Below are 15,025 nucleotides of genomic sequence, written 5' to 3'. Positions count from 1 at the left end.
AACCAGGCAACATCGGCTGTTAATTTGCACAATTGTGACCAAGTTCAAGGAAGCTTGTGGCCCAGACTGATATTGTCACTTAGCACGTCAAACGTAGTTATTGTAGCTATTGAAATTGCATTAAATCACCTTTGATCTTAAGGATATGACTACTTGTTGTGATAAATAGAGGGGTGATTGATAAGTTTGTGGCCTAAGGTAGAAGGAGTCAATTTTAGAAAACCGAGCACATTTATTTTTCAACATAGTCCCCTCCTACATGTATACATTTAGTCCAGTGGTCGTGGAGCATACAGATCCCTTCCTTGCAGAAGTGGTCCACAGCAGGGGTGATTGATAAGTTCATGGCCTAAGGTTGAAGGAGATGAGTTATACAGCTCTCGTTACATGCACGTGCAGTTCAACTCTGAGTGAAAATGCAGAAAGTTTGAAGTTAATAACTCGTCGCCGTCTACCTTAGGCCACGAACTTATCAATCACCCCTGCTGTGGACCACTTCTGGAGGTCCAAGACACCAAAGGGATCCGTATGCTCCACAACCGTTGGATTAAGTGTGTAAATGTAGGAAAAATAAATGTGCTAGGTTTTCTAAAATTGACTCCTTCAACCGTAGGCCACGAACTTATCAATCACCCCTTGTAAAGACCTTTATATCAGCAGCATTAATGTCTTGCCAGTAACTCAGATGACAGTCACAATACAGTATAGATGTAACACACATAAAAGTTGCTGGTGAACGCAGCAGACCCTTCATCAGGTCTTGGCTGGAAACGCCAACTCTACCTCTTCCTAGAGATGCTGCCTGGCCTGCTGCGTTCACCAGCAACTTTTATGTGTGTTGCTTGAAATTCCAGCATCTGCAGATTTCCTCGTGTTTGCGACAGTATAGATGTCATTATTTCTTCTAGCAGCTGCACGGAAAGCACTTTCCTCCTCTAAACCTATCTTTCTTTCAAGTTCCAAAATCATTATATCTACTTTCTGAACACTGAAACTGACTTGCCCTGATTCGCTGTTTCCAAATTAGCTGACTCCCAATTCCTCAACACATGTCCTCCCTAGTTTACGAACTCCTAACTTATGTACATACGAATATTTGCTTGAGTGTTTGGAAGACTGGCAGTATAGATTTGCCAATAGCTGTAGTGCTGAAGGCATCTTCTACCATGTGGTTTATGGTTGTTCTTTTCTGGGGAGGACCAGTATGATTTTTTTCAAATCTTGTTCTGTCTGTAGTTTGGCCTCCATTTTCAAATTTAATGAACCTCGTTCAAAGTAAAATTTATTATCAGAGTACATTCATGACACCACATACAACCCTGAGATCCACAAACCTATAGAACAGTAACTAAACATCAGGAACTAAACGGTGCAAATGCAGATTATAAATAATGGGCATGAAATAATAATATAAGAGTTCTTAAATGAGCAGAGCTATCCTCTTTTGTTCAAGAGCCTGATAGGTGAGGGGTAGTAACTGCTCTTGAAGCTGGTGGTGTGAGTCCCGAGGCTCCTGTTCCTTCTACCTGATAGCAGCAGCGAGAAAAGCATGGCCTAGATGGTGAGGATCTTTGGATCCTGCTTTTCTACAGCAACATCTCATGTAGATGTTCTCAATGGTTGACAGAGTTTTACCCATGATGTACTGGATTGAATGCACTACATTCTGTAAGATTTTCTGCTCAAAGGGATTGACGTTCCCATACCAAGCCGTCATGCAGGCAGTCAGCACACTTTCCACCACACATCTGTAGAAGTTTGCTAAGGTTTTCCATTTCCATGATATGCAGAACCTCCGCAGACTTTTGATGAAGTAGAGGCACTGACTTGCTTCCTTTGCAATATTTATGATGGGTCCAGGATAGCTCCTCTTGGATAATGTCACCCAGGAATTTAAATTTGCTGACCCTCTCCACCTTTGATCCTCTGATTACTGGCTCATAGATCTCTGGTTTCCTTCTCCTGAAGTCTACAATCATTTCCTTGGTCTTATTGAGTGAGAGGTTGTTATTATACCACTCAGCCAAGTTTTCAGTCTCCTTCCTGTATACTGATTCATTACCCCCTTTGGTACAGCCCACAACAGTGGTGACGTTAGCAAACTTGTGGAGGAGATATTTTTGCCTATCTGAACTGACTGGGGTCTACAAGTGAGGAAATCCAGGATCCAATTTCACAAGAGGGTGTTGAGGCCCAGGACTTTGAGTTTACTGCTTAGTTTTGAGGGGTTGATGGCGAGCAGTAATCAATAAAGAGCATTCTGATGGAAGACATGAGTTAGAGAATTTAAATTGCTCTTGTTTTCCCTTTTCTCCTACCTACACATCTCTTTCACTAACTAACTACGAATTACTGCTTTTTCACAAACTCCCTTTATATTCTTTGGAGACTGCCTTTGATTTTATGTCAGCTCAATTTATAAGGTCAAATACCCTTCTCTACTGTTATAGGTAGGTAATCTGTGAGATCTACATCAGTGCTAGTTATCATACTAACACTCCACTCAGTTGCTATTTATCCAATCCAGGTTTCCTTTTTAGAGTGCCTTCCCCCATCCTCCCCTCTAGTTTTCTATAATGTCTATTAATGGGTGCTTTAAACTTTTGTGCATTAAGGACTCTTAGCACAGTTACTGAATATCATCGATGCATTTGCATATTTTCAGTATAATTAGCCTTGACCATTTTTTCTCCACTTTTTTGTTCAAATCCTAGATCTGTATTGCATGTTCCATTCTGTCAAATTATTTCAATCTGCAAAACCAAGATGATCACAGTGTGCTAAACTATAGTGTGATTAGGATTTTGCCTCGTCGTTTGAGTTATCCCTAACTATAGGTGATGTAGCTCAATGGTTTAACAAAATTTTCTTGGAATTTTAGATTGAGTTCTCTTTCTTAGTGTGTAAATAGATATAGAACAGGGGTTTCCAACTTTTTAATGCCATGGACCCTTGCCATTAACTGAGGAGTCCATGAACCCAGAGGGAACCCCTGATCTAGAAGAATGTTCAAAAATGTCAGGTGGGTAATATATTTCCATTTTGATACAAAGAATAGGAAAGAAGAATATTGTTTGCAAAGAGATGCTGTCCAGCATGATCTGGGGTCCTTGTACATGAACTATGTCAAGTAAAATAGACAAATGGATTGATGGTCTTTCTGCAAGCGAGATGAGAGTATTAAATAGATAAATCCTGTTATAACTATACGCATCTTTGAAACCATACCTGGAGGACTGCATTGTTTGCTTCCTTAAAGAAGATATTTACCTTCCTTAAGAAGGTAAATATCTGCGTTGGATGCAGTTCAGAAAACCTTTATTGGATGGATTCCCAGATAAAAAGGATTTTTTTTTTGTGTGTGTAAGGAATGATTGAGCAGGTTGGGTATATTATCGTTGTGAGATGATTTTATTGAAATGTAAAATAGTGGCTTGAGAAAGGAACTATATTTTCTACTGGGAAAATCCAGAATTGAGTTGCGGATAAGGACTTGCCAATTAAAATTGTAGCTGTAGCTGCAGAAGAATTTTTGAGGGTCTATGGATCTTTGGAATTCTCAATTCATGAGAATTCTGGATGCCTTCATTAGATATGTTTGAGGCTGAAAATAACAGCTTTAATTTGGTTAAGGCTCAGTAAAGGGACTTGGCAATCCTTATGCAGGATTCCCTAAGGGTTAATTTGCAGGTTGAGTCTGTGGTGAGGAAGGCAAATGCGATGTTAGCATTTGTTTCAAGAGGACTAGAATATAAAAGCAAGAATGTAATGTAGAGTCTTTATAAAGCCTTGTGAGGCCTCACTTGGAGTATTGTGAGCAGTTTTGGGCCCCTTAGAAAGGATGTGCTGAACCTGGAGAGGGTTCAAAGGAGGTTTTCAAAAATGATTGCATAATTGCTTGGCTTGTCGTATGAAGAGTGCTTGATGGCTCTGGCCCTGTATTTGCTGGAGTTCAGGAGAAAGAGGGATGACCTCATTGAAACCTTTGGAATGGTGAAAAGCATTGATAGAGTGGATGTGAGAGAATGTTTCTTAGTTAGTAGAGTCTAAGACCAGAGGACACAGCCTCAGAATAGAGGGGTGTCCTTTAAGAACAGAGATGAGGAAATTCTTTAGCCAGAGAGTGGTGAATCTGAGGAATTCTTTGCCACAGGCAGCTGTGGAGACCAAGTCTTCATATATGTTTAAGTCAGAGGTTGATAGATTCTTGATTGGTCAGGGCATGAAGGTTTATGAGGAGAACGCAGGAGATTGGGGCTGAGGAAAATTGGATCAGCCATGAAGAAATGGTGGAGCAGACTTGATGAGCCAAATGGCCTAATTCGGCTCCTAAATCTTATGGTCTTATTGTCTTGGGTGAATTTATAGGAAAATTGAATTGAGGCCAGGATTAGACCAACCATGATCTTAATGCTGAAGCAACCTGTCTGGCCCACGGGTACTCCTATTTATGTTCTAAAATACTTCAAATTTGTAATTAACAAACTAGAAATATTGATTAATGTTAACACTCAATTTGCAGAATGTTATTGGAAACAATTTCACTCATCCGAGATGCAACAATATTAATTAATGCAACAATTACACTTTATTAGACAACTGTGTACCAAAGATCATATTAATCTGCTGAAATATGAAACATTGTTTCCTGGATTTGTCCAGCAATATGAAAGCTGTTTCCATCCAGTGGGCACTCTGATATTAATTTCTAGTCTTTGAACCATAAGAACTGTGGGGTAATGAGGCTAAATTGTTACATAAGTGGATCTGAGCTTTTTGATGCTGGAAAACTTTTCTGAAATATTTAAGCAAATCATGGACAACTACTCGCATGTTGTGGTGTTTTGTGATTTTCCAGTAACCAGCTTTGCTCTTTGCTGGAAAGAGATTGAAAGACCAGTTACTAAATTATGCTAAACCATAACTGAGTTGTTGAACACGATCATGTGCATTTCAAAAATCAAAAGCTTTGCAAGTATCCACTGTCTGTGTTGGAAAGCAGTGTTGGAAAATTTGACTATTGTAATCAAGAAAATTTGCTAACAAGGCATGGCCATTGAAGCTGATAAACATCTGTAATTACTCTCAATTTTCCAACAATGTGTATAATTCAAGGAAGGGGTAGATTTGTGACTTGTTTGGGGCCTAGTTTTTAAGACCCCCCCCCCCCCAAACTTAACCATAAATTTGACTTGTGTTCAAAATATGCGGTAAAAATGGTATTTACTCATTTGAATGGCTACTATCTTGCCTTTCAGATCACTAAGTACTCCAAAAAAAAATTATTGGAAGCATTCTTGGTGCACAGATATGAACTGGGAATAATTATAATCATTCTCTAAAGTGGATATGATTGAGGCAAATATCCTCTTTTAAGGATTAGTGATAACTCCTGTTAACTCATGCATCCACCTTCAGCGTTTTGCCATACAAGTAACAATTCCTGAATAAGTCAAGGTACAACACAAAGCCATATAGATATACTGTGTCCCAGTATATTTGTACTGTAATTCCAAAAATTGGAGGCATGCTGCAAAATTTCATTTAAATATTTCAGTAAAATAATAGCTTTTGAAATTTATTTCCCATTAAAAATGGATGTAGCTAAAATAGAACTGTATCCATGCTTCCAGCTCTTTGTTAATTTCAATTTAGTGGAAACAGAATTAGTTTAGTACTTTATTCCAATTCAAAACTTTCTCCCATCCCATAAAGTGAAATTAAACAATAAAACAATAACTGCTGGAAATGTTACAGAAGGTGGGGGGGGGAATGGGGTTAGGGGTGGTTCTACACAAAAATAAGTTTGATTTGACTGTTTACTGCATGGGTTTTACAATTTTTGATGAATGAACAAATTTTATGTTTATATACCAACTGATTTTCTTTCAGGTGTAGCAGATGGAGTTGGAGGTTGGAGAGATTATGGAGTAGATCCTTCCCAATTCTCAGGGACCCTGATGCGAACATGTGAGCGTTTGGTACGGGAAGGGCGCTTTGTACCAACTAATCCTGTAGGAATCCTTGCTGCAAGCTATTATGAATTATTACAGAACAAGGTACCGTTGCTAGGTAAGGATCTGAGGTTTGCTAGATTACTTTAGACTTTAAAAAGGCATTATTCCTTGTACCTCTTAAAGACGCTACAACTTTGGTTTAAAATTCATTGCATGTATTTGCATTTTATTACAAATGGAAGTAATCCTTTATTGAAAGATCATTTAATATTCTTGCTGATAAATTTTGCTTTAACATAGCAATAGACCTTGGTAAGATAGTGTTTACATATAAGCTAACCCTTAACATATTTCAGTGGGTAGAAAGAAACTCAAGCCTGCTCCTAACTCATGTTATTTGAGCTCTGAAGTAAGCCTGCAAGTTGTTTAGCTCCACATTCACCATATTCTTTAATGGTCAGTGTTCTGAACTGAGTGGTTTTTGCTATGATGTATAGAATCATATCTTTATGTGCCTTGTGGATATTAGTATCCTAGCTTTCAGTTCCTGAAAGCCATCCTTCTGGAAATTCAACCAAATAGTGACCCTTTCTATGTTTCAATAAATTGTTCCTAGAACTATATAGCTAGTTAAACTCGGAAGGAGACAGTTTCTGCTATAGAACTCGTTCCGAAATATCTCAGTTTTCAATAAATTTTCTTGATTCCCCTTTAGATATTGTAATTGGTTGTCTTTGACTTTGAGAAAATATCAGGTTATAAAATAAATGTAAAGAAAACGCAGGTTATGTCCCTAAATTATACACCATCCAAAAAATTGCAGGATACATACGATCTTAAGTGGGAAGCTAAATCATTAAAATATTTAGGAATAACCCTGCCGAAGGATCTTTCAACACTGTCACAGGTAAATTATGGGCCATTAATCTCAGAGATAAAAGCAGATATGCATAGATGGAATCTTATCCCCTTTTTAAGTTTAAATTCAAGGATAAATACTATAAAAATGAATATTCTTCCTCGGTTATTATATCTTTTCCGTACTTTACCAGTGGAGGTGGATGATAATCAATTCAGGGAATGGGACAAATGGATTTCCTGCTTCATTTGGCAAGGAAGGAAACCTAGAATTCGATATAACACTTTACAGTTAGGGAAGGAAAGAGGAGGTATGGTTCTTCCTTGCCTGAGAAATTATTTTTATGCCTCACAGATAACCCCTCTGTTATATTGGTGTAATAGGGAATATAAGGCTAGATGGAAGGAAATAGAATTTGGATTAGTTGACAGTTTTCCTCTTCAGGCCTCAATAGCTGACAAAGGATTGATGGCCCAGTTGGAAAAATTTAATAATGCTTGGATAAATCTTACATTAAAAGCATGGCAGAAGGTGGTTAATTCATGTGGAATTAATAACATGCTAAAACTCTTTAGATGGTGTGCATATGATACCGAATTCCTTCCCAACAGAGGAGATAAAAGATTTGAGCTATGGATAAAGAAAGGTCTTACAACCTACCTCTCATTTATAGATAAAAGAGTATTACAAAGTTTCCAAATCCTGCAGGACAAACATGGCCTAGAACATAATGACTTTTTTAGGTACCTTCAAATATGAAACTATGTTAACCAGAGTTGTAGATATACAGACCTATCAACAGTAGAATTAGAATTTTTCAAGATTCTGAATTTGGCTTGCAGTTCAATACCTAGTAAATCAGTTTCTCGCCTATATAATGCACTCTCCCATGCTAAAAATGTAAATACACTGTATATTAAAGAGAAGTGGGAGAAAGAAGCGGGGTTGGTACTTTCAGAGGTGGCTTGGGGGAAAATCTGCAGCTTTCAATGGTCCTCGACTAATTCTTTGACTTGGAGAGAACGTTGTTGGAAAAACATTATAAGATACTTCAAGACCCCATATCAGGAAAAATATAAAGATACAAATGTGATGTGTTGGAGAAGGTGCGGCTCTAAGGAGGCAAATCATTTTCATATTTTCTGGGATTGCCCTAAATTAAGTCTATTTTGGGAAGGTATTCATAGAACATTAGTTAAGGTACTTAGGTCCCAGATACCTCTGAACTTTGAGACGCTCTATTTGGGGCATGTATTGTTCCTTGAACAGAAGGAAGATATAAAGTTGCTGCAGGCCCTCTTAGCGGCAAGTAAGAAATCAATCACCAGAAAATGGCTAAATCCAATACCACCTACATTAGAAGATTGGTACGAAATTATCTTGGAAATATTTAAAATGGAAAAGTTGACCTACTCCCTGAGAACTCAAAAAGAAACATTTTATCAAATCTGGAATAAATGGATTGAATATATAACCCCAATGCGAGCAGACTTTAGATGACTCTCCTAATGATTTATATTGCTCTTCTCATCAACACAGTAATATTGCTAACGTAAGCACCCCTAGTCTAAATGTTTGTTGTTGTTTTTTTTTGGAAAATAGAGAATTAACACAAGTAAAGGGAAAGATTTGGGAAAGGGATAAAAAAAATGAAAAAATTAAGTAAATAAGTACATAGGGATTGGATAATTATGTCTGCGGGCAGGAACAAGCACGAACAAATTGGGATATAAACACCTACAATGGTTGGTATATAGGCTTGTATGCAACATTTTGGACCAGTGGAAATGGTCCAGAAGGGTTGTATGGAAACTATTATTACCATTTTTCTTAACAACTAATTTCATTACTTAGCCTAATAGGTTAGATTTACCACAGTACATAATTATCTATTTAAATGTTTATTTTGCTTTTATATCATCTCAATGTGTACTTAAGAATGTATAAATAATTGTAGTTTTATACATATAAAAAAATGGAAAAGGTTATATGTGTGAAAAAAGTACATGATAATTGTGAACTCCTTATCCAAATAAAAATAAAATTTAAAAAAAAGTAATTGGTTGTCTTAATAAATATTGTTATATTTTGCATTTTTTCTTGATTATAATATCTGGAACTTGAGTAATAGTTAAGCCATGTGTGGGATATTGTCTTCAAATGCATGCATGTGTTATTTTCTCTTGCACACAAATGGAAAATATTAACTATCATTGAAATGATTTTGATGTAGGAATAACAATTTTAACGTATTAACTGTACATATGCATTCAGGACCAAGTAATGTGAATAAAGTGAATTTTACATTAAGAAAATTTTACCTTTCAATTATGTTGATCGTCCTATAAAGCACTCTTGTGTAAAAAGATTGCAGGAAGTTTTTTTGAGATTGTGGCCTAAAATTGTACAATTCATCTGAAACTACCACCAGAGACCCATGAATGTTACAAATTATACTATTTAAATAAAGCAAATGTAACTTTCAATATTAATTTAATCAGTAATACAGCCCTGTTTCTCTCTTCCCTGCCATTCCTCCTATTTAATTTACTAAAATACCAATCGTCATATACTACGATGTACAAGACATTTTCAAAGCTGTTATTTTTCTTTCCTTAGAATTTGGTTACTTATAAGGCAAAGTTCTATGTTCTGTAATAAACTGTTTTCAGTTTTGCCAGATGCTGCATCAGGTCATCGTGTGTAGCTATGAATATTTTGATTATGTAGATTAGAGCAGATACCTGAAAAATAACCTAGGTCCTAATATTTTCAGTTGTTTCATTAGCCCTCTTGTAAGGATAAATTGAACGTTCCATATGAAGTGTACACAATGTACACTTGCTCAATGAAGTAGCCTGCCTATGTAAAGGAAAACCTAAAGAATATATAGACATAAATTAATCATAAATGCCAGAGTGTTCCCTACCATCAACACTGAGGGTGTCCTCATTACCAGAAACTACTCTGAACCAGGGTACATCAATACTGTGGCTGCAAGGACAGGTTACAGGATTGGTATCCCCCACTAAGTGACTTTCCTTCTGACACCCCAATTATTTTACACATCAGAGTACAAAGAATGTATTGAAATACTGTGCACTTGCCATTCAGGGCGATGCTTGATAGACATCCAACCTTGAGGTTAATTTTAGTTAATATAGGTTCTTTAGGTTATATATCCAGTTCTTGTTGCTTTATATTCTAAGAAATTATTCAGAGCTGCTTCACACAGCACGCCTATAACAGCTCTAAAACTTGTTGTAATTTACAAATAGTGAATTTGGGTTAATTGGGACACATCGGGACCAGTATATTTTGGCCAAATTAAGTGGCTGCCCCAATGTCAAAGCTTCATGGAAGTGGTTTAAAAAGGTTTATAAAGGACAAACTACCTTTTCACTGACTAACAAAGTATGTATTTAAATGAAATACAGAACAGATTAGAATGCTACAGTACCATAAATCTGTATTAGTTCTGAATAGTTATCAACAAAGGATACCACGTTCTTTTGACTCTAAATGAGAAAATTCAGTGCAGACACCCAGTGTAAATAATGAACTGTCTTCAAACAATGCTATTGACAATTGCATCCTCAATATCTTTTTCATTGTAACATTCAAGATGATTGTTGATACCTTCAAATTCTTCATAGCTCTTAACTTGTTGAAGCAGTGAATTTGTTTCATTCTCACTCCCAAGCAATTTCTGATATCTCCAAGCCTGAATGCTTGAATCTGCAGTGAGCAAAGCAGTTCTGAATTATCTTGCTGCTTATTTCTTGGCAACTAGCAGTGACAAAAATCACAGCTTTTTGAACACAAACACATGCAACTGATGCTATCTAAAAACTGTTTGCTGTAAGCGCGATGTGTCTAATGGCCACACAAGTTCACGCAACTGATGCTACTTAGAAACTGTTCTTCAGCAGTCTCCTCTCCCAATTAAGGGGCATAAAGTCCCAAATAAAGGTAGGGAATCTCAGCTATTTTCTCAATTAGCTCTTGTTCAAGACTTGTCCCAAATATGTGGCTGACTGAATTAACTGATGACCCAATTAAATGGAATTCACTGTACATGTGTGTTGAAATGGTGGTTTATTCCATCCTTGCTATGTGAGTATCTAATTGTGCTCAAATTAAAACAAATTGTAATTCTATACTTTGAACAAATACATACCCTGTGTACCTTCCAACTAATACAGAGCAGGTAGCAAAATGTACTTTTTCACCTTACTATAATAAACTGAATTTATTTGTAATCATTTTATCTTTGCCTTTTAACCAGATTTTACACCCCTTTCAGAATTCTGATTAATTTGCTCCATTATTCCCTTGCAGGGAGTAGTACTGCTTGTTTAGTAGTTCTGGACCGAAGTAGTCATCGGTTGCACACAGCGAACCTAGGAGACTCCGGCTTTCTGGTGGTCCGGGGTGGTGAAGTGGTTCACCGGTCAGATGAACAACAGCATTATTTTAACACCCCTTTCCAATTGTCTATACCACCACCTGAAGCAGAAGGTGTAGTTCTAAGTGACAGGTAAAACACAGGTCTTAAATGTTTATCAGAAATGTAGCATGAGATTATCTAGTATGTGTCCAATTGCAATCTAATTGGATGCGCTCTTCTATTATCCATAAAGTGTCTACTGGAATATGAACCATTATGCTTTGCCTTAGCTTTGTATTAATCTATAGCTAGATTGCAGATGAATGAAATCCTAATGTTAATGTATATATTCTGCATTCCAGGAATGGTTTAATCTTTTTCTTCTGTATGCTGTAGGGATACCAATTGATTATAATAACTTTAACGACACCTGTGACAGATAATATGGAATAGAGCATGTGGTTGCTACAGATAGCATGAATGGCATAAGGGTTGCTGCAAAGTTTTCAGTAAAGTGACATGGGCATTATTTTGTAACAGTTATTGCTTCAGGTTATATATTTTTGTAAGGTTAAAAACATTGTAATAAAAGAGATACTATTGTCTGCTTTTTTCCTCATTGTAAGAAAATTGTGCTTGTTTGATGCATTCTATACTGATTTGGTAATATTAAAGAAGGAAGTGGTCAGTGAGGAAGAATTAGAAGGAAAAATTTGGGTTCATTGAGTATTGACATTTTGAATCTCGACACTCAATTTTAGCTTGTGTAAATTAGTTTATGCCAGATAAAATAGCAGCATTTTGTGAGAAGTTGATGGCACATTGGATCAGTAAGCAGCTGGAAGCTGACTAAATTTGTGGATGTTGCTAGAAGTAAAAGATATATCTAAGGTAACTTTTTGGGGGTTACCTGGAGAAGGTTAGAAGTTAGAAAGATAATCTGTTGCTAGAGATGTTGATAAATAAGGGTGGCTTCCAGGAAAGAGATCAGGAAGAATGTGGACGACTTGGAAGGTAAATGAAAAAATTCAAGTTTAGGATCTAGGTGAAAGTTTGTTTTGGGTAAACAGAAGGTGGAGAGAGATCAGAAAAGTTGCTGAGGTAACTGGATGAATTCCATGGGACAAAAACAAATCCAAGTTTCAAGATGATAAGGTAGAAGGGACCTAGAGGTGGCAATTTCTCCCAAGATATTTGGCATTGTATATTTGAAACTTAGCCAGCTCCGTCATAGGCACTAGCCTCCCCAGCACCGAGGACATCTTTAACAGATGATGCCTCAGAAGGTGGCATCTGTCATTAAGGACTCCCATCACCCAGGACATGCTCTTTTCTCATTTCTCCGAACAGGGAAGAGTTACAAGAACCTGAAGGAACATGCGCAATGTTTTAGGAGCAGTTTCTTCCCCTCCACCATAAAATTTCTGAACAGGCAATGAACCATCCATGATTGCTACTTCATATTTTCACCTTTTTTTTGAACTAATTTAATTTTTCAATATATGCATTGTTGTATAACTTTTTAACTCTGTAATGCTGCTGCAAAACAACAAATTTCATTTTTGAGAGGACTAGAATGCAAAAGCAACAATGTGATGCTGAGGCTTTATGATATGTTGGTCACACCACACTTGGAATATTGTGAGTGATTTTGGGTCCCTTATCTAAGAAAGTATGTGTTGGCATTGGAGAGGGTCCAGAGGAGCTTCACAACAATTATTTCGGAAATGAAAGGGTTAAAGTATGAGGAGCATTTGATGGCTCTTGGCTTGTGCTTGCTGGAGTTTAGAAGAATGAAGGGGGAATCTCATTGAACCCTACTGAATACTGAAAGGCTTGCATACAGTGGATGTGGAGAGGATGTTTCCTATCACAGGTGAGTTTAGAACCAGAGGACACAGCCTCAATAGAGGGATGTCCATTTAGAACGGACATAAGGAATTTCTTTAGCCAAGCGGTGGTGAATCTGTCAAATTCATTGCCATGGACAGCAGTGGAGGCCAGATCATTGATTATAGTTAAAACAGAGATTGATGGTTTCTTGGTTAATCGGAACATCAAATGTTATGGGGAGAAGGTAGGAGAATGGGGTTAAGATGGATAATAAATTAGCCATGATGGAATGATGAAGCAGATTCGATGAGCTGAGTAACCTAATTCTGATCTTGTGTCTTATGGTGTTACATTAAATCTGATTCTGTTTTAACCATTTCCAAATGTATAGATCTGAGGTGATAAGTATTTAAATACAGAATCCTTTTTTTTTAAATTCCTCCTCATCTTGATCTGAAATGAGTGACTCTTTATTCCAAAGCTAGATAAGTTCATAAAACTAGATAAAATCCATGATACTGCTTTCCACATCAAGCCTAAAAAAATCTAAGTATGCAACAATATTGGGAAACAATTACAATTGTAGTATATTTAAGAAATACAGGTGATTTACCTTTTAAAGAAATTAGTTTATAGGCTAGAAAGAACTGGATATAGTGGAATTGCCTTGGGATGCAATAACTTTTTTTAAACATGTACTATGGACATGTGGTCGATGTTTAGAGATCTCCTGCAGGATGTTAGGGATAAATTTGTCCCGGTGAGGAAGATAAAGAATGGTAGGGTGAAGGAACCATGGGTGACGTGAGGTGGAAAATCTAGTCAGGTGGAAGAAGGCAGCATACATGAGGTTTAGGAAGCAGGGATTAGATGGGCCTATTGAGGAATATAGGGAAGCAAGAAAGGAGCTTAAGAAGGGGCTGAGAAGAGCAAGAAGGGGGCATGAGAAGGCCTTAGTGAGTAAGGTAAAGGAAAACCCCAAGGCATTCTTCAATTATGTGAAGAACAAAAGGATGACAGGAGTGAAGGTAGGACCGATTAGAGATAATCGGGAAGATGTGCCTGGAGGCTGTGGAAGTGAGCGAGGTCCTCAATGAATACTTTGCTTTGGTATTCACCAATGAGAGGGAACTTGATGATGGTGAGGACAATATGAGTGAGGTTGTTGTTCTGGAGCATGTTGATATTAAGGGAGAGGAGGTGTTGGAGTTGTTAAAATACATTAGGACAGGTAAGTCCCCAGGGCCTGACGGAATATTCCCCAGGCTGCTCCACGAGGCGAGGGAAGAGATTGCTGAGTCTCTGGCTAGGATCTTTATGTCCTCGTTGTCCACGGGAATGGTACTGGAGGATTGGAGGGAGGCGAATGTTGTCCCCTTGTTCAAAAAAGGTAGTAGGGATAGTCCGGGTAATTATAGACCAGTGAGCCTTACGTCTGTGGTGAGAAAGCTGTGGAGAAGATTCTTAGAGATAGGATCTCTGGGCATTTAGAGAATCATGGTCTGATCATGGACAGTCAGGATGGCTTTGTGAAGGGCAGATCGTGTCTAATAAGCCTGATAGAGTTCTTTGAGGAGGTGACCAGGCATATAGATGAGGGTAGTGCAGTGGATGTGATCTATATGGATTTTAGTAAGGCATTTGACAAGGTTCCACGCAGTAGGCTTATTCAGAAAGTCAGAAGGCATGGGATCCAGGGAAGTTTGGCCAGGTGGATTCAGAATTGGCTTGCCTGCCAAAGGCAGAGAGTCGTGGTGGAGGGAGTACATTCAGATTGGAGGAGTGTGACTAGTGGTGTCCCACAAGGATCTGTTCTGGGACCTCTACTTCTCGTGATTTTTATTAACGACCGGGATGTGGGTGTAGAAGGGTGTGTTGGCAAGTTTGCAGACGACACAAAGGTTGGTGGTGTTGTAGATAATGTAGAGGATTGTTAAAGATTGCAGAGAGACATTGATAGGATGCAGAAGTGGGCTGAGAAGTGGC

The 15,025-nt window shown here is 37.7% G+C and overlaps 1 protein-coding gene across 1 annotated transcript in view; it reads left to right on the top strand.

The window, feature by feature from the left end:
• The window catches only part of LOC134338631 (protein phosphatase PTC7 homolog), a 34,774-nt gene that overhangs the window by 7,917 nt on the left and 11,832 nt on the right, over window positions 1–15,025 (top strand). The window contains exons 2-3 of the mRNA XM_063034626.1: window positions 5,893–6,072; window positions 11,158–11,356. Coding sequence (XP_062890696.1) covers window positions 5,893–6,072; window positions 11,158–11,356 — 379 coding nt within the window. The remainder of the gene's footprint in view (window positions 1–5,892; window positions 6,073–11,157; window positions 11,357–15,025) is intronic.

The sequence above is a fragment of the Mobula hypostoma genome, chromosome 27, assembly GCF_963921235.1.
Source record: "Mobula hypostoma chromosome 27, sMobHyp1.1, whole genome shotgun sequence".
Classification (NCBI taxonomy): Eukaryota; Metazoa; Chordata; class Chondrichthyes; order Myliobatiformes; family Myliobatidae; genus Mobula; species Mobula hypostoma.
This window is presented reverse-complemented; position numbering and strand designations above follow the sequence as displayed.